The 19,970-nt window shown below is 34.2% G+C and overlaps 1 protein-coding gene across 1 annotated transcript in view; it reads left to right on the top strand.

Moving 5' to 3' along the window:
- Positions 1-19,014, top strand: part of LOC148946554 (27 kDa glycoprotein-like) — an 81,582-nt gene extending 62,568 nt beyond the window's left edge. The window contains exon 6 of the mRNA XM_089097436.1: positions 13,052-19,014. Within this exon, the coding sequence (XP_088953562.1) occupies positions 13,052-13,247 (196 nt within the window). The 3' untranslated portion in view covers positions 13,248-19,014. The remainder of the gene's footprint in view (positions 1-13,051) is intronic.
- The last annotated feature ends 956 nt before the right edge of the window (positions 19,015-19,970 follow it).

A 19,970-nucleotide genomic window follows, 5' to 3' on the forward strand; every position in this document is an offset into this window, starting at 1 on the left:
AGGCCTTATTTGAAGGCCAGTCAAAAGTGCTCTGCTTGCTCCTTCGTTAATCATGGCCTGGGTATATGTAACAGACACAGCAAGTATATCCACATCATCAGCTTAAGAAAGATCCTTGACAGAAAAGGTCGGGCTTATTTCCATTCCTTGATGCTTGTCGAGGGCCACGAGAATCCAATCAATGACGAAGTTGAATAAGATCGGTGACAGAACACATCCTTGACGTACACCCTCCTCAATCAGAACTAGACCTGAAAGCTCACTATCAACTCTAACTGGGCCCTTGGTTCCATCGTAGTTTGCATTCAGTAGTCTGATGAAATTCTCAGGGACTCCGTCCTGCTTCATTGCGACCCATATTGCGTCCCGATGGACCGAGCCAAAAGCCGTAATGAAATCAATAAAGATTTGGGTTGTCTCCTGCTAGTGTTTGAAGCGATGTTCTAGGACCTGTCTTCAGCTAAAGATCTGATCACAGCAACCCATGCCTGGTCTAAATCCTGCTTGGTTGGTTCGTGTTCGGGTATTTCTAGTGTCCCGGAACCTATTTAGAAGTATAATTGTGACTATATTTGCAGTAATCAGGATGAGGGATATGCCTCGGTAGTTTTTACATTCCATTCGGTCTCCTTTTTTGAAGATAGGGACAAATATCGATGTCTTCTACTCATCGGAAATGTATTCATTATCCCATACATCCGTAACAAGTTCATGGAGCTCATCTGCAGCGGAGTCAGGTAGAGCATTCAACAGCTTAGCAGGGATGTAATCTATTACAGGACTTTTGTGGTTTTTTAGGAGTTTAATTGCCTGGCCTACTTCCTCTCTAGTAGGTGGGTTGAAATTTCCAACCACTTTGCCACCCTACAAGACGACGCCGAAGTTATTGATCAGGATTCCAACTCATCAGGATGCCCCGCTTCTAAGATAGAGAGAGAATGGAGCAAGTTCAAAGGCCACGTGAAGGAAACCGCAACAAACATCCTCGAAGTTGTAAAACGATAAACCAAAAAAATGGATCTCTGAGAAAACACTTCAACTCTGCAATGAAGAAGGAGCTATCCAACAAATTGTCCGCTGCATATAAATCGCTGCGTCAGGAAGGACAAAGGATTCTCGGAATTTATCTATTTTCAATTTAGATACATCTATTTTCTGACTTGGAATGTGTGCCAAGAACAAAGGATTCTCGGAATTTATCTATTTTCAATTTAGATATATCTATTTTCTGACTTGGAATGTGCGCCTTCTTTTTACTGAGTCTGTACCTTAGCCTGGTCTTTAGCAAGAAGTGGTCGGATCCATTTTTTGATCTTGTGTCAGCACCTCTGTGCACTCTTGAGTCTAACATCATGGTCTTCCACCTTTGCGATATAAGCAGGTAATCAATTTGAGCTTTCGTTCTTCCATCGTGGGATTCCCAGGTATATGTGTGGCAGGGCTTGTGTCTAAACCAAGTATTAGTAACAGAAAGATTGTTTTGCATTACCGACAGGAGCGGTCTGTTTCCATTAGAGCACCTTTCACCGAGATTATGATTGCCAATCGCCTGTTCGGGGTTATTCAGCCTGCCAATAACCCATGCACTAAAATCGCCTCCAATCACGAGTATATCTTTTCGGGGGTTCCTATCAATGACTATCTGAATTTCGCTGTAAAACCGACCTTTTAGGTGTTCAGGCGCATCTCTAGTTGGAGCGTATACGCTAAGGACGGCCATATTTTTATTTTGGCCTTTAAAACTTGCCCAGATAATCCTGCTAGATATTGCCTCATATTCGAGGAGCCCAGTGGCCGCTTTTGGGGGATAATATGAAACCTACACCTTCTAAACCGGAACCATCAGCTGGTCCTGAGTTGTAAAATATGACCTTCTTTCCAGACACGGCTTCTAGGTAAGAGATGTCATGTCCATTCAGCCTCGTCTCAGAGACGCACAAGATGTCAAGGTTATAAATATGAAATTCTTCAGCTATAAAAGCTTGTGTCAGGGGGCACTTTATCGAGCATAGATTCCAGCAGCCAAAGTTTAGGTCTTGTCTTCTTGATACAATGGTAGCTAGCCCAATTTTCGACGAGGGCTTAAGTCTCGTCGCATCGCATAAGACTGGGGATGCCATAGTAAAAGTTTTACTCTGCTTCACATTCATCATCATATTTTTAGCTAGCCCACTTTTCGACGAGGGTGCAAGTCTCGTCACAACGCATAAAATCGAGGATGCCGTATCCGAACTTTTACTCTGTATCACATTCATCATCTTTGTTGGACGTTTCTTGGGGATAAAATTCGTCACAAGGTCCCCAGTCTTGCTGTCACCCGGAGCGCGTTAGTCATCACCGTGCTTGGTGTAAAGCTTAGTGATGTTTACACCTTTTCACCACTTTGAGGTGCGCTGACGGATTTCCTATGCTGTCTAGGGACGGAGGGTCGAGCTTCATTGCCTGGAGCTCCACCACCGCTGTGGAAATTTCTAGGCTTAGCGAGCCCTGAGATCCCACTTAGAGTCAGCAATAGGCGATGCCACCCATCACTTTTTTTTCTTGTTTTTGTTTTGTCAAAGTTGATTAAATTTACTGGTACAATGGATGAATTTCAGGCATGTATTTGCACATTAAGGGAGAGGACCTGGGGGTAATTTTTAGCAGGGCTACAAGCAAGATATCAGCAACAATTATTTCTGTATATTATCAAGTATGAATTGTTTTCTTAACATGTTTCCATCTCTAGGTATATACCATTACAAGTAGGGAAATCTGCATGTTAGAAAGTATAAATTGTTTTCTTAACGTGATTTTTTCGCAACAGCCCCAATTCTAGACTAAGCCTAGCCTAGGCCACAAAAAGGTCGGGCAAGATATGTCAAATATATAAAAAAAAGGATAGATCTGCATAAAATTCCAAAACTTCTCAAGTATATTCATTTAAATTAGCAATATTGTGCTTGCATCCTAACTTGAGACATACCTAAGACTCCTAACGCAGAGCCATCTCAGCAATGGCAGAAATAAATTCCTAGAGGGAAAGTGTTTCAGAATAGATAGCGTTCCATACATTAAGGGAGGGCTCTTATCGTTTTGATGTAGAGCCACGGCTGAGCCACCGTGATTTTGGAATTTTTGTCTGGTTCCGCTTTCAGTCAAAACTTTGTCAACTTTCAGTCAAAATAAGCCCAAAATAAGCCCATTTTTTGGAAAAAAGTCCACGTTCCCGCCCCACGCCCACTCCAAAATTCAGCCCGCCCTGACGGCTAAAACAAGCCCACGGGGCGGAAAACAAGCCCATCTGGCACCACAGGGAGTTTAGGCGAATAACTAGAGCAGGATTTAGTTTGAGACGTATTGGCCCAAAGGTGCGGAATTCTATTCCCCTGGATATTAGAGTGTGCTGATTACCAGCAGTTTCGCAGAATGGTGAGGAAGTTTATCTCTGAAAGTTGACTTTGGTTTTATTTACCTTGTTTGTATTTGGGCAGTTGTCCAAGGGGATTTTTTTTTTTTTTAATTTGTTAACAGTGTTTAATAATTTGTTGTAATTTTCAATGCGCTCAATTATGCCACCAGGCATGTGTGCAGATGTATTTTGTAGCATTATGTATATTTCATAAATAAAATATCCGTATCTGCAAAAAAAAAAAAAAAAAAAAAAAAAAAAAAAAAAAAAAAAAAACTTGATACTAGCAGTTGTAACTAGATACAGCTATTGTAGTGAATAAATATATTCTATTCTATTAATAAGAAAACCACCAATGTTATCTAGGGTTCGGCATTTCTTGACATTTTTTCTGTGTAATAATAAAACAAAATTAGTGTAAGTAGTGTAACTGGCAAAAATACTGTATTTCCAGTGGTTTGATCTCAGTTTCTGTGAAAAACACAATTATAAAGCTTGAAAAATGCGCTATATGGCGCTGTTGGTTGTTTTTGTTGTTGATACTGGCATTATGTAGTGGCTTGATACTAGCAGTTGTAACTTGATACAGCTATTGTAGTGAATAAATATATTCTATTTTATTAACAAGAAAACCACCAGTGTTATCTAGGGTTTGGCGTTTCGTGGCACTTTGTCACTGTAATAATAAAACAAAATTAGTGTAAGTAGTGTAACTGGTAAAACTACTGTTGTAGTAGTGGTTTGTTCTTAGTTTCTGAGAAAAACACAATTAACAAGCCTGATAAGTGCGCTATATGGCTTTGTTGATTTTTGTCTTTGTATCAAGTTAGTATCAAGCTAGTATCAAGTCACCACATAATGTGGTGACTTGATACTAGCAGTTGTAACTTGATACAGCTATTGGAGTGAATAAATATATTCTATTCTATTAACAAGAAAACCACCAATGTTACCTAGGGTTTGGTGTTTCGTGGCATTTTGTCAGTGTAATAATTAAACAAAATTTTATTCAACAAAACAAGTTTATTCAGCTGAAAGTAAGGGGCAGTATCAAAACTTAAAACAAATATAAATTATTCCGTACATGAGGGGGTGGGGGGCTGCCTCTCCCTCAACTCTCGCTCGTTACGCTAAGTTTTTTTACTGCTTTAAAAGAGCTTCTTATTTCAGTTAAATGACTCTTGTATTTTAGGAATCATTCTTAAAGGATTGGCCAAAAAGTCAAACTTTAGAGTAAAGAGTGAGGTTTGAGATAGGGGTATCCCTCCTCATATACTGAATATATGAGGAGTAGCGCAGTCATATGATATATATTTTTATTGAATTTCTGATCTTTTTCAAATCATGCTAGGAAATCCATTTCCCCTATCCTTGAAAAATTTCTCCCAGAAAAATCCCTCCCCCATGAAACATTACTATATCAGAAAATTCACCCCTGCCTAAATTCCTCCCCGGAAAATTATCTCCGGGGCATTCCCTCCTCGCTGAAAATTCCGCACTGACAATTTCCCCTGGAAGATTATCCTGACTTATATTTGATTTTTTTTTTTTTTTTTAATTTCTGATTGCATTTCAAGTACTGTGAATTTTCTTAGGCTCTTAGCTTTTGATGGTTAACATTAAACTTAGTGAATTTTATTCATTTAGACTCAGTATAAAATGCCAATTCTTTTGGTGTATTAATTGTTATCAAAATACCTTTTTTAAGTTTCGGTTACTACCGGGCCGAGCTCGATACCAAGAACTCTTTGAAAAGAGCACTTGAATGGGTTAGCAAGGATTTAATCATAATATAGTCTGGCGAGAAACAGCGTTTTCCTCTCTATTTGATAGTAATGACGTTAAGGAACATCTGGGCTGTAAAATATGTACGGCAAATACGTGCCCTCATAATCAGTACTTTCATTGGTTTTGATGCTTTTTCTTGCCGGAATTTTGCGTCAGATTATAGGTATAAAGAGCAGGGTAAAAAAGAAAGAGCAGGAAGGTAAGACTTCTATAAGGGCAGCATAGAGAGCAAAGAGAGCATAGAGAGCCGGTTTTAGGAAGCATAGAGAGCAAAGAGTATTGGGCCAAAATAGGCTGCCTGTGGTAAACCCATAGATGTATTTCTTGGATAATAAAGACTGGATTTTTTTCCTGCATAATATAACTAGATAATATAGATTAAGTATAGACACTGTGGATCCAGTAAGAATGATGGATTCAAGAGCTTATATAGGAACTTCTGTTCGGGGGGCTTTATTTTTCTTTTCGGGGGGGAGGGCTACAAAAATGGTTTAAGCCTAAAATTGGGGTTATTGAGAAGGAAACATGTTAGGAAAACAATTCTTAATTCCTAATATACAGAAAAATGGTCGTTAACGTAGTTTGAAGACGCCTCTACTATAATTTATCTCCCCTCACTACTGTGTAAATATATAGTTCAAATTATATATTCCCGTTTGTTTTTTTTTTTAAAAAATAGACTATAATATTGAAAAAAAAATACAAAATCATTTTCTAATGCATATTTTAAATTCTTCTTCTTTTCTTTCTTTTATCCAGCAGTATTTGGCCCTCCTTTCTGCGTTTCCTCTTCTTTTTCGTTTTCTTAATAATAGGTTGGTGATATTTCACGTAATGGATCGAATCAAACCGGTTATTGTTTCCTTTTCGTACTCCTGAAAGGAAAAAAAAAAATCAATCCTGATTCTTGCTTCTTTTTTTTTTATCTAAGAATCTTTGCTTATTTGTAGTCAAGTTTGCCCCTGTTTCTGTACTATTCCTTCACTTTACTACTTATATATCATACTTCCTGCTCGACGTTCCATTGGTTTCCACTTTTAAAATTCCTCCTGTACATAATTTTTTCTCTTCTAATACATTTTATCTATCTTTTTCCTAAAATCTTTTTTTTCATTCATACGATTCTCCATCCATTAATCTACCATACAACAATTTCAAAATTCTCATTCTAGCTACCTACGGTGGTAAGGGGCTGCTTCCATTCATTAGGCCTATATCATATAAAATTAAAATACAAATTTACAATGCATACACGTTTTTGTAGTTTAAAATACATTCACTTTTCTTATAACACTTTAACACTTTTCACTATATTTACATAAATAAAAGAAAAAAATTAAAAATATAACACCATTATTTTTTTTTACTACATCACATTTCAACACACTCTACTCTCGCTGGGCCTTGCGTTGTTAGGTAGCTACAATAGTCTTCAAAAAAAATTCCCAAGAATCAAATATTTCACAATCCAGGTGAAAATAGCGACGAAGACCACACTGCCTTTCCATCATAAACAAATAAGTAGAACAAACAAAATGGACAGAGAATTCTCTGTCCATTTCGTTTGGAGTACCATTCCTGGTTGAACTTCCTTGAAGTAATGATATTAGGGCTGTTTTAAAACATTTTTTTAAAACAGTTTTAATGATTGAATTTTAATGTAAGTTTCTTTTATAGTGTTTTTATTCTCTTCGTCTGTTTTGCTGAGGACGGCCCTTGGATATAGGGTCGAAATATTCATTTAAAGTTGCGTTCCACTGTCTTGTATAAAAATTTCCCTGTTGTTCTACTTATTTGTCAATCCAGGTGAATCTTATCCCCCTCAACATATAAAATAAATTCCACTAGTTTAAAATAAATTCCAAACAATCATTAAAAAAAATGACCAAACCTGAAATCTATAATCTAAAAATTCATAAAATCCTATACTTTTTCTACATTCCCAAAAAATTTACTCAGTTTTTTTTTCCATAAAATAAACTCCACTAATTCAAACCTAACTCTTCAAATCTAAACCCTACAATCTAAGTCCCAAATACTTCAAATCTAAACTCTATGATTTTTTTTTTTTTTTACATAAACCCCATACATTCTAATTATTCAATTAAACTTAAATCTTACCTAATATATAAACTTAAAAATACTGATCCTGAAGCTAACTATTATATCTAAAAATTCTAATCAAACTCTAAAATCAAACACCATTAAAAGTTCGAAATATTCAACTTAAAATTTAATCTTATTCCATAAATACATATTCCATCTTTCCTTTATTTTTTATACCAAAATTAAAAACTCCTTTTTCTAATCTTCTACCTAAATCCCTGCCACAAAATGAAAAAACAAAAATCATACAAATGTAAAACCTTAAACCCTTAAACTCTATAATTTTTTCTCAACTCTTCTTTTATTATTATTATTTTTTCCCTTTTTTTAACAGCACATCCTTGCCCACCAAGACACAAAGACTATTCCCTTCTACTTTATACCAAACACGTCGTCTATTTTCTTACACTTCATAATCCTTATCCTTTTCCATTCTGTTTCCACATTTATCACATCATAATCTTCCTTCTGCTTTCCTTTTCCTTTCACGTGTAATAACAAAAAATCGATAGTGTGTACACTATTGTGCTGGTATAGTCCTCATCATCTACTTTTAGGTAAACAACTTTCTTTTAATTAACTTCTACTTTTTTACCTGTAACACTTGCCAATAAAGTCCTCAGTCCTGCTACATTTGTTTCTTGTTTTTCACATTCTAACATTACGTGATATTGCGTTTCTAGTTTTATTACGCATAGCTTACATAGTCCACTATTACCACTCATATTCATCTTTACTTTCGTCTCTTCTGTGGGTAACAATTTATGCATAAAGAAAAACATATGTTCTTTAACTTTGGTGGCAACAGGCAACTTTCTAGTTGTATGAAACTTCTGTCCACCTCTTCTTCACTATAACTACCATTTTCAATTATTTTAGTTGAGGAACCTGCTTATTTTTCCTAATATTCCTTAAGTTTCTCTTTGTCAATTTTTGCATTTGTCTCAAGCGACATTCCTAATTTTTCTATTTCATAAATTTCTTCGAATGCTTGATTGTATTTTGGAGGATATTTCTTTTCTTTTCCTTTCCATGTTTCATACCAAGCACTTGTTGGTGATTCTTTATTCCTCATCACTTGTTCCAACATTGTCCTAAATAAACAATTCTTTCATCTTACATTCCGCATATATGACCTGAAGGCCTCCATGTTTTCCATATATGAACATATTGTCTGTTTTTAATTTAGATGGTAATTTTTCATTCCATATGTACTGGTAAATTTCACTCATTATCTGCTTTCAATGCGGCTTTTAGGGTTTAGAAAGAAAGGAACGATACCATAAAACTGGGCAAGCATAAGTATTCATGTGTTTTTGCCATATGTTTTTTGTCAGCGATTTCCTCAGCGCTGATACATTTTACGAGTACATGGGTTGAAAGAAGAGTGGTAAAGTATACTTCCACTGCATTTAAAATGTGTTAACTACGATTTTTCTGCTTATCATGAAGTAAGAATTGCTTTCTTAATATGTATCCTTCTCAACATCCCCAATTCTAGACTTACACAAAAAAAAATTACAAAACCTGTCAAAATATTTGATACTTTTTTATAAGTCGGAAAATTTTTTTGGGAGGGGTGGGCAAACCCTGTGCACACCCTGGATATGGCCTTGGATGTATAAAATGGTTGTCAATTTAGATAACCATACTAAAACAACCGGTTTTACTTCTATCAACTGTTGCAAACACGTTTGGAAATTTTTGCTGTTGGTAGATTATTAAAAAAGTAATCCATCTACGGTTAAACCAAAAGGTGGTATGTTCTACGCCGTGTTGTGTACATGTCTTGTTCACCCCTGACATCAAATATGAACAAGACCGAAATGGTCCTTAAAAGTGTTTTAATTCTACGCCGTGTTGTGTACATGTCTTGTTCATCCCTGACATCAAATATGAACAAGACCGAAATGGTCCTTAAAAGTGTTTTAATTCTACTCCGTGTTGTGTACATGTCTTGTTCATCCCTGACATCAAATATGAGCAAGACCGAAATGGTCCTTAAAAGTGTTTTAATTCTACGCCGTGTTGTGTACATGTCTTTTTCATCCCTGACATCAAAGATGATCAAGACAGAAATTGACCTTAAAAGTGTTTTAATTCTATGCCGTGTTGTGTACATGTCTTTTTCATCCCTGACATCAAATATGAGCAAGACCGAAATGGTCCTTAAAAGAGTTTTAATTATACTCAGTGGTGTGTACATTTCTTTTTCATCACTGACATCAAATATGAACAAGACCGAAATGGTCCTTAAAAGTGTTTTAATTCTACGCCGTGTTGTGTACATGTCTTGTTCACCCCTGACATCAAATATGAACAAGACCGAAATGGTCCTTAAAAGTGTTTTAATTCTAAGCCGTTTTGTGTTCATGTCTTTTTCATCCCTGACATCAAAGATGAACAAGAACGAAATGGTCCTTAATAGTGTTTTAATTCTACGCCGTGTTGTGTACATGTCTTGTTCACCCCTGACATCAAATATGAACAAGACCGAAATGGTCCTTAAAAGTGTTTTAATTCTATGCCGTGTTGTGTACATGTCTTGTTCATCCCTGACATCAAATATGAACAAGACAGAAATGGTCCTTAAAAGTGTTTTAATTCTACGCCGTGTTGTGTACATGTCTTGTTCACCCCTGACATCAAATATGAACAAGACAGAAATGGTCCTTAAAAGTGTTTTAATTCTACGCCGTGTTGTGTACATGTCTTGTTCATCCCTGACATCAAATATGAACAAGACCGAAATGGTCCTTAAAAGTGTTTTAATTCTATGCCGTGTTGTGTACATGTCTTGTTCATCCCTGACATCAAATATGAACAAGACCGAAATGGTCCTTAAAAGTGTTTTAATTCTACGCCGTGTTGTGTACATGTCTTGTTCATCCCTGACATCAAATATGAACAAGACTGAAATGGTCCTTAAAAGTGTTTTAATTCTACGCCGTGTTGTGTACATGTCTTGTTCATCCCTGACATCAAATACGAACAAGACCGAAATGGTCCTTAAAAGTGTTTTAATTCTACTCCGTTTTGTGTACATGTCTTTTTCACCCCTGACATCAAATATGAACAAGACCGAAATGGTCCTTAAAAGTGTTTTAATTCTACGCCGTGTTGTGTACATGTCTTTTTCATCACTGACATCAAATATGAAAAAGACCGACATGGTCCTTAAAAGTGTTTTAATTCTACGCCGGGTTGTTTACATGTCTTGTTCAACCCTGACATCAAATATGAACAAGACCGAAATGGTCCTTAAAAGTGTTTTAATTCTACGCCGTGTTGTGTACATGTCTTTTTCATCCCTGACATCAAATATGAACAAGACCGAAATGGTCCTTAAAAAGTGTTTTAATTCTACGCCGTGTTGTGTACATGTCTTGTTCACCCCTGACATCAAATATGAACAAGACCGAAATGGTCCTTAAAAGTGTTTTAATTCTACGCCGTGTTGTGTACATGTCTTGTTCATCCCTGACATCAAATATGAGCAAGACCGAAATGGTCCTTAAAAGTGTTTTAATTCTACGCCGTGTTGTGTACATGTCTTGGTCATCCCTGACATCAAATATGAACAAGACCGAAATGGTCCTTAAAAGTGTTTTAATTCTACGCCGTGTTGTGTACATGTCTTGTTCATCCCTGACATCAAATATGAGCAAGACCGAAATGGTCCTTAAAAGTGTTTTAATTCTACGCCGTGTTGTGTACATGTCTTGTTCATCCCTGACATCAAATATGAGCAAGACCGAAATGTTCCTTAAAAGTGTTTTAATTCTGCCTCCTGGTCGGTGAAGGTAAATACTATCTTCAACAGGGGAAATTCTTCTAAAAATTGTTTTGAATGTCATGAAATTTGTTCGAAGTATGATATTTCACCAGCATTCACATATAAAGCTATCTATGGGATAATCAGTTGCTATTTTCTGTTAAATGGGACATCTTTTAAGATTACTTATTTGTCCACAACTTGCATTTATCCCCCACAATTGGAGGATATAATCGTCACAAATTTTTTATTTGACGTAATATTAGGATGGAGCACGGAATATCCCAGGGATACTTCACAGAATGGAGTGCCCAGGATCCTTGAGGTGTACAAATTTCTGCCCGCAATCTAATCTACCTTTACTACTCATATGCATTATCTAAGGAACTGCCAAACTGCTGGCTTATTGAAGCGGAAAGGTAAACATAATATACCTTTGTTAAACCGTAATAGCGCAAGGGTGTCAACCTGTAGGATTTTAAAACAAAGTGAGTCTGGGTCATCCCATCAACGCCAAAAACAATGTTTTTACTCATACATCCAAAAATGGCGAATTTAGTAATTCGCTTAAATTTTTAAAAAAATTTCCATTTGAAAAAAAAAATCGAATTAAAATTTTTAAATCAGTGGCAAAATATGACAAAAAACAACATATGGTAAATGAGAATTAACATAAAAAGAACCTCTGCCACTTTAGAAGTCCAACAAGAATATGTTAAATGCAAGAACACTTTATTTATAGATCAAACAGTTCGTGGTAACGAACTGTAAGCAAGGAGCGAATCTGCTCGATAGTAACCGAAACTATAAAAAACGGAATTTTGATACCAATAGATAGAATCAAAAGAATTGGATTTTTGTGCTGATTTTAAATATATAAGTTTCATCAAGTTTAGTCCCATCTATAAAAAGTACCTCAGGATATTTGCCTTATTTTCGAAAAAGGGAGGAAACGCCCCCTAAAAGTCTTAGAATCTTAATGAAAATCATACCATCAGATTCAGCGTATCAGAGAACCTTACCGTAGAGGTTTCAAGCTCCTATTTTCAAAAATTTGGAATTTTGTATTCTTTGTCAGAAGAAAGATCACGGATACGTTTTTTCTTTTTCTTTTTTTTTCAGGGGTTATCATATCAACCCATTGGTCCTTGAATATCGAGAGAGGGCTCATTCAAACGGAAATTAAAAGTTTTAGTGCCATTTTTAAGCGTCAAAAAAATTGGAGGGCAACTAGGCCCCCTCCCATGCTCATTTTTTCCCTAAGTCACCTGATCAAAATTTTGAGATGGCCATTTTGTTTCAGCATAGTCGAATAATCTAATAACCATGTCTTTGAGGATGATTTTACCCCCCACAGTCCCCGGGAGAAGGGCTGCAAGTTGTGAACTTTGCCCATTGTTTACATATAGTATGGGTTATTGGGAAGTATACATACGTTTACAGGGGGAATTTTTTTCTGGTGGGGGTTCGGGGGAAAAAAGTTGCGTGGGAGGATTTTTCCATGGAGTAATTTTTTGTGGGGGAAGGGAATTTTCCACGAAGGGGCTGCCGGATTTCCCAGCATTATTTAAAAAACGATCAGAAATTAAATAAAAAAGAAGTTTTTTCAACTGAAAGTAAGGAGCGACATTAAAACTTAAAACGGACAGAAATTATTTCGTATATGAAAGGGGCTGTCCCCTTCTCAATGCCCTGCTCTTTACGCTAATGTTTGGCTCTTTCTTACAAATCTACTTCTTAAAACAAATAAAATAAACTTTAGTGTAAAGAGCGGGGCGTTGAGGAGGGAAGAACCCCTCTCATATACGGAACAATTTATGTTTGTTATAAGTTTTAATCTTGCTTTTTTAGTTAAAAAAACTTGTTTTTTTTTATTCAGTATTCCAAAAGGATGCCTATGAAGGAGCGTTCACCCTTACATGATTACCCCAAATCAAGGAAAAACATCTTTAAATACCCCAGCTTCCAGTGAATAACAATATTTATTTTAGGAAATATCATGGCTTCAGACAATGTTTTGGCAACTCTCTGCTGAGCTGTGTTGACCCTACTCCAGGTAATATGGCTGATAGTCTTATGCTAGCGGCACTCAACTCCACACCCTGCCAAAAACATGCTGACTCAGGATCACCTTCTTTAGTTCCTTCGATTTTAATAGCCTCTGTAGTCAGTTACTGCCTTTTGTAAAAGGTTTTAAAGCTGTATCAAGTGTACTAACACTACAAAAAGGAGGATTCAGTATCAATTTGAGCCAAGTCTATTTTTCTCTCAAAACTATCAAAAACGCTAAATGTTATAAAACCAGCTAAATTTTTTGTTTCAAATTAAGCCAGAAGCTTAATTGATCGATGAACTACCAAGGACACTAAAGTGAAGTCTGATTCTTAAATTGGTCAAGTGAGAACTTACACTACCATGTATCTTTTAAAATATCCTTTAATATATATCTTAAATAGATATATGTTTAATATATATCTTTTGAGTGGAAATTTACACTACCATATATCTTTTAAAATAGTAGGGAAACCTGGGAACTTATTTTTAACAAAAAAGACCTCCATATGCAGTTATGTAGTTTTATGCTTAGCGGGCGCCAAGTTTGAAAATAAGGAACGTTCGTTAAATCAGCCAAAAAAAATATCATCATTGAGCTCTAGAACCTATAACTTTCCTGATTGCTGTAGCAAAGACAAACAGTGCCATAAATCTAAACTAAGCATTAATACGGATACTATAAAAATTATTCAAGATGAAACGCTTCATATTTTTAGTAACTTGCCTACAAACGCATATTTTTAAAAAGACTAAATAGGCTATGCTCTTTTGATATTTTCATCCTTTTAGTTGACTAGCCTATTGACATGTCGATAGAATCCTTATGCTTCAAACAATATCACTTTTATTACTTAGTTTTTACATATTCCATTAGCCTATATTTTGTTCTATAGCCCTATTGATCTTAATGATTGTACTGCCCTATTGATTGTTGTATTGCCCAATGACCGCATGCGGATAAATTGGGCAATGCAACTGTTTGGTTGGGCTTCTTTGTAAATAAGAAAAGTTTCCGCTTTTTTCCTTTTACGTTTCAGAGTGACAACAAAGGAGAGAATCTACACAACAACAAAAAATCTTACTAATTATATTATATTATAATAATTATTATCATATTATATAATAGAAAATCCCAGTTTCAGGTATGAACAGACCTAAGATAGAACCAGGGGGTACACAATGTTTTATTTTGATGTCCTTGGTACTTTCAAAGGAAATGACCATAACTGGTAATCTGGGTCTAACTGTAGCTATTTTATTTAAGCTTTGAATTGGATATTTATTATTATTATTATTTTCTGAGACGATTATTTAGGTTTGCTAGCAGTAGAAAAAGAAAGAGGAGGCAGTATTCATGTGAGCCAAGTCTCTTTTTGTCTCAAAACTGAATTGATGAATTTCTATAAAAGGAGGAGTCAGCATTAAATCTACTTTAGCTCGATTTTGTTTGGTCGAATTTTTTGGTTTACTAGTGGTAATAAAAGAAGGAGGAGCCAGTATTATTTCTACTTTAGCTCAATTTTTTTAGTCGACTTTTTAGGTTTACTAGCGCTAAGAATAGGAGGAGCCAGTATTAATTCCACTTTATCTCGATTTTGTTAGGTCGACTTTTTAGGTTTACTAGCGCTAAGATAATAAGGAGGAGCCAGCATTAATTCTACTTTAGCTCAATTTTGTTCGGTCGACTTTTTAGGTTTACTAGCGGTAATAAAAGAAGGAGGAGCCAGTATTATTTCTACTTTAGCTCGATTTTGTTAGGTCGACTTTTTAGGTTTACTAGCGCTAAGAAAGGAAGGAGGAGCCAGCATTAATTCTACGTTAGCTCGATTTTGTTAGGTCGACTTTTTAGGTTTACTAGCGGTAATAAAAGAAGGAGGAGCCAATATTATTTCTAATTTAGCTCGATTTTTTTAGGTCAACTTTTTAGGTTTACTAGCGGTAATAAAAGAAGGAGGAGCCAGTATTATTTCTACTTTAGCTCGATTTTGTTTGGTCGACTTTTTAGGTTTACTAGTGCTAAGCAAAGAAGGAGGAGCTAGTATTAATTCTACTTTAGCTTGATTTTGTTAGGTCGACTTTTTAGGTTTACTAGCTCTAAGAAAAGAAGGAGGGGCCAGTATTAATGTGAGCCAAGTCTGTTATTGTCTCATAACTCTCTGAATCAATAAAATGATAAATTTTTATAATAGGAGGAGTCAATATTAAATTTGATTTTGCTATTTTACTTCAGTTTCAAATTGGATATTGTATTTGGGGTCGATTTTTTGGGGTTTACTAGCGCTAAAAAAAAGAAGGAAGAGTCAGTATTAATTTTACTTAAGCCATTTTACTTTAGTTTTAAATTAGGTATTGTGTTTGGAGTCGATTTTTTAGGTTTCCTAGTGTAAAAAAAGAAGGAGGAGTAAGTATTAGTTCTACTTTAGTTATTTTACGTTAGTTTTAATTTGGTTGTTGTGTTTGGAGTCGATTTTATAGGTTTAATAGCACTAAACAAAAGAATGAGAAGTCAATATTAACGTGAACCAAGTCTGTATGTGTCTTAAAACTCTCTAAATCAATAAAACAATGAATTCTTTTAAGATGAGGAGTCAGTATTAGTTCTATTTTGGGTATTTTACTTTAGTTTTAAATTCGGTATTGTTTTTGGAGTCAATTTTTCAGGTTTACTTGCGCTAATAAAAGAACGAGAAGTCAATATTAACGTGAACCAAGTCTGTTTTAATCTCAAAATTTCTGAATCAGTAAAACGATGAATTTCGTATAGAAGGAGGACTTAGTAGTAATTCTAATTTAGCTATTTTAGTTTAGTTTTAAATTGGATGCAGAATTCTTACAAAAAAGTAACCAGTGTTTTATTTCAGTTAAGCCCTAATTGATTTATCTTAAAAAGATCATAACTGGTAGTCTGGGTTTAACTAAATTTTTACTTGTATAAAGTATTGGGTAGGCTATTATTTTTTTTAAGTTGGCTCATTTTGATTCTGAATTCTTGAGTATCTGAACTGACATTGACCTTTTTTTTTTAAGTTGGCTCATTTTGACCTGACATTGACCTATTTTTTTTTAAGTTGGCTCATTTTGATTCTGAATTCTTGAGTATCTGAACTGAAATTGACCTCAATTTCTAATCTTTATCGAGACTGTGCCCAGTTTCTTTCGATAGTTAGCTCAATTAATTGTTATTATGTATGGTATGAAAAGTGCATAAACGTTGGTAAATGTTTGTGAATTAATATATTGATGATGATCCTTCACGGGTAGCGATTTTTTCATTTGCATATTAGAGGAACTATGTAATTAATATTTATGTAAAATTTTTGTGGAGTTATTGCACATATTTTTCTGGGTTGGAGGAGGAAGGATGGAGCTTCGAAGAAAGTTGTGTTTCCAAGAAACTTCATGGAATGTTACAAATCAAATAACTAAGCTGTTTCATTTCATATTGGGAAATAGCCTATAGTGTCATATCGTCGTTTTGATTTTTTGAATTCCTGGGTGTGACTCTGGGGTTGTTTTTGTGATAAAAAATAGTTTTCTCATAAAGTTTATGAAAAACTAATGTTATTATTTTAAGCTCTTAATATGCTATTAATTCTCAATATTTGTAGTATATCATAATATCTAAAAGATTTACTGCCTTCCTAAAACAATCTGTTTGAGGAACTATTCAAAAACCTTTACGGCACCTTGCCCTTCAATGTGAAGATTAAGAAGAAATCACCGCCATTATCAGAAAAGTATAAAATATATTTTTATATATTTATTATATTAATATATAAATATTTTTATAAATAATTTATCACATTATTATAGAAATAAAATATATTATTTATTACCTTTTTTTAGTTGAAAAGTACTAAGGACAGTGCCAATCAAATCTAACTTTCCGAAGACATGAAAACTTGTACAACTGTACATGTCTGGACAAAAATGAGACTTTTATTTTTAAAGGAAATGACATCTCTGTGCAGTTAAAGAATTTTCGATTCTAGAAGGCGTCGAATTTAAAAAGGAAAACATAGGTAAAAGGAGCAAAAAAAAAAGTTGTTAACATACCGCATCAAACGGCTTAAAATTTGAAGGTGAAGTTACCTTTGGAAATCAACAAGTTGTTAATTTTTGAATTTTACGGAAGAAAAGTATTATCAAATTCAGTTTCGCTTATTTATTTTCACAATTCAATGTGGCAACACTGACAAAAGTGTGACATTGCCCTAAAAACTTCATAATTTTGAAGGAACCAAAGGAGGAATATAAGAAAATCGTTGTTTTCAGGTGTGGTTAGACCTAAGATGGATCTAGCGGACGAATAAAGTTTTTTATTTAAGCGCCGTTGACGCTTTAAAAATTTCCATTTTCTATGTTCTTTACTTATGGGTTCCAGATAATAAAGAATATTTTTATTTTTATGACGGTGGAGATACATGCTTTTGAATCTTTTTGTTAAATGCCTTCAGTTTCATCAATTTAATTAGAACTGGCGTTTATGCAAAAAAAAAATATTCGATAGAAACAAAAAATGTTCCTAAGACAATCTTGGTACCACGTAATTTACCATAGGCTATAAAAACAAAAATAAATGAATAAACTTAGCTTAGGATGACGTCATTACCATTGTGGTTAAAATTCAAAATAAAATTTGAGTTCAGTTCAATATTTTTATGCTCAAAATTACAGTTAAAATTGAAACTAAGTTTTAATATATTTTGTATTTCTACTCTCAAAGACTGTACAAATACGTATGTACATTTTAATTAATATTAATTAAGCTATTTAAATATTAATACTAATTTCATTTAAGGTATGGAATGCTAGGGTGTTACATACATTCCTCGACTGATGATGTTTGACGGGGTCAAAAGCGTTTAGAATTTTAACAGGGGGGGGGGGGATTTAAAAGAATTGTTCTTAACTGTAGAGGATATAAATTACGTTATATTTAAATTAATCGACGTAGTTTGCATGCCTTTTGCTAATTTAAACCAGTTTAATTAAAGAGTTTACTTTGAAAATTTTGCCAACCACCCAAAAATTTTCGGAAGCTGTACTTATTTTCAAGTAAGATGGCGTGGAAACATGTTTCCGTGGCAACAAGAAACTTGTTTTCATTAGTATTGGGAGATAGATCTTTTTTTTAACCTCCAAGTTATATTACAGTTTGTTTAATATAGTTTATTGAATATAGTTAATGATTGTTTTTTTTAAATAAAATAGAACTTTTCATGTTTTGTAGGCTATTGAAATGTTTTAATTTTACTTGCTCTTTTATAGTTACGTCTTGTGTCACTAATGCCTAGTCTTGGTCTATATAATGCATATAACCAAGATTTTAATGGCCCACCGATGGCCATTAGTAAAATTAAATAAATTTGCATAAAGGGCATAAAGAGCATAATAATAAAAAAGGAATAAAGGAATATAAAAAAAGGAAATAATAAGGAATAAAAAGGAATAAAGGAAATAAAAAAAAGCATAAAAAGGAATAATGAGCATAAAGTGCGCGAAAGCCGTGGTTGGGTGTCCTCTGATCCGTTTTGTGATATAAAAAGGGCATTTGGGAGAGGGCTCATTCAATCGTAAATTCTGAGCTGAGGCTTATTCTCGAAAAATGAATTATCACAACCCCGATGAGCCAAATTCACACTTCAAGAGTCAAAGGTAAAAATACAGCAAAAAGATAAGCATGATAAGAGGGACAGAAAAAAAAAATCAATATGTCAAAAAGACTGAAAACAGTTAGACGAGCAAAATTTATAAAAGAAATTAACAAAATTTATAAAGGAATTTTATAAAAACACAATGACAGTCTTTTTGACTAAACACAAAACAGAATTTAGTAATAAAAGAACCTGTAAAAACTATGTTCCAAATAAGTTAAATAAACTTTACACAATTAGTGGTAAAAAGTGTATTTAGGGGGGGGGGGGGCAGAGGGGGCTTTTTTCCCGGAGGCAGAAATTTTAGGGGGGAAATTTTTCAAATGAATAATTTAAAGATTATAATCATTTTGTAATGTTTGAAATCTATTTTATTAAAATAAAGTAGAGGGCGCAGTAAATGAATGAAAATGATTAGTAAAGTGTTAATTAATTAATAGAATGAAAATAACTAATACTAATAATTCAAATGATTAATAGTAATTAAATGATTTAAATAATAAATTAAAAAATAAATAATTAATTGATTACTTAAAAATAAATTCGTTAATAAATGAAAATTTTGTTAAAATTTGACTGAATTTTTTTTTTAGAAACAGGGGGAGGGGCGTTAATCAAGGCTTTGCCCGGGGTGCAAGAGAGGTCAGAACCGCAACTGGAGGGGTGGGGTGTGTGTGACGGAGATTCACTTATTTAACATATCAATTATGTAAGGGGGAAAAGGTCAAAAATCTAATGTGCACTTTTTAAACAACAAAAGGAAGCACCCAATCAACCGATGTGACACCCTCGGAATTTGTTTTTCTTTTAATATGCTATGATCACTGTAATTCAAAAGGTATTATGTGAAATTTCGTGAAAAAGATAGTTTTCATCTAACCCCCTAAATAAAAACAAGTCCTATAGATTTTTTTAATATGCTTTCTTTCATAATTTTTTGTTCGGAAATTTTTTAGAAGTTCTCCCTTTTTTCCCAAAATAACGCCTCTTTCTTGGTTACGTAGTTTGGAAACAGAGATTTTAACATTAGAACTGTTTTTATCGAAATTAGATACCGAACAAAGTATTGCTTTTAAAATAGGCAAGGCAGCCAAAACAAGTTTTTCGTTTTTCCACTTTTCATTTCAAAAATTCGTGTAAAAATCTTATATTTTTTTTATACGGGAACAAAAATTCTCATGTAAAAACAGTCTTTTGA

This window comes from Artemia sp. Qi Xiang Cuo, chromosome 11 (assembly GCF_049724085.1).
Source record: "Artemia sp. Qi Xiang Cuo chromosome 11, ASM4972408v1, whole genome shotgun sequence".
Classification (NCBI taxonomy): domain Eukaryota; kingdom Metazoa; phylum Arthropoda; class Branchiopoda; order Anostraca; family Artemiidae; genus Artemia; species Artemia sp. Qi Xiang Cuo.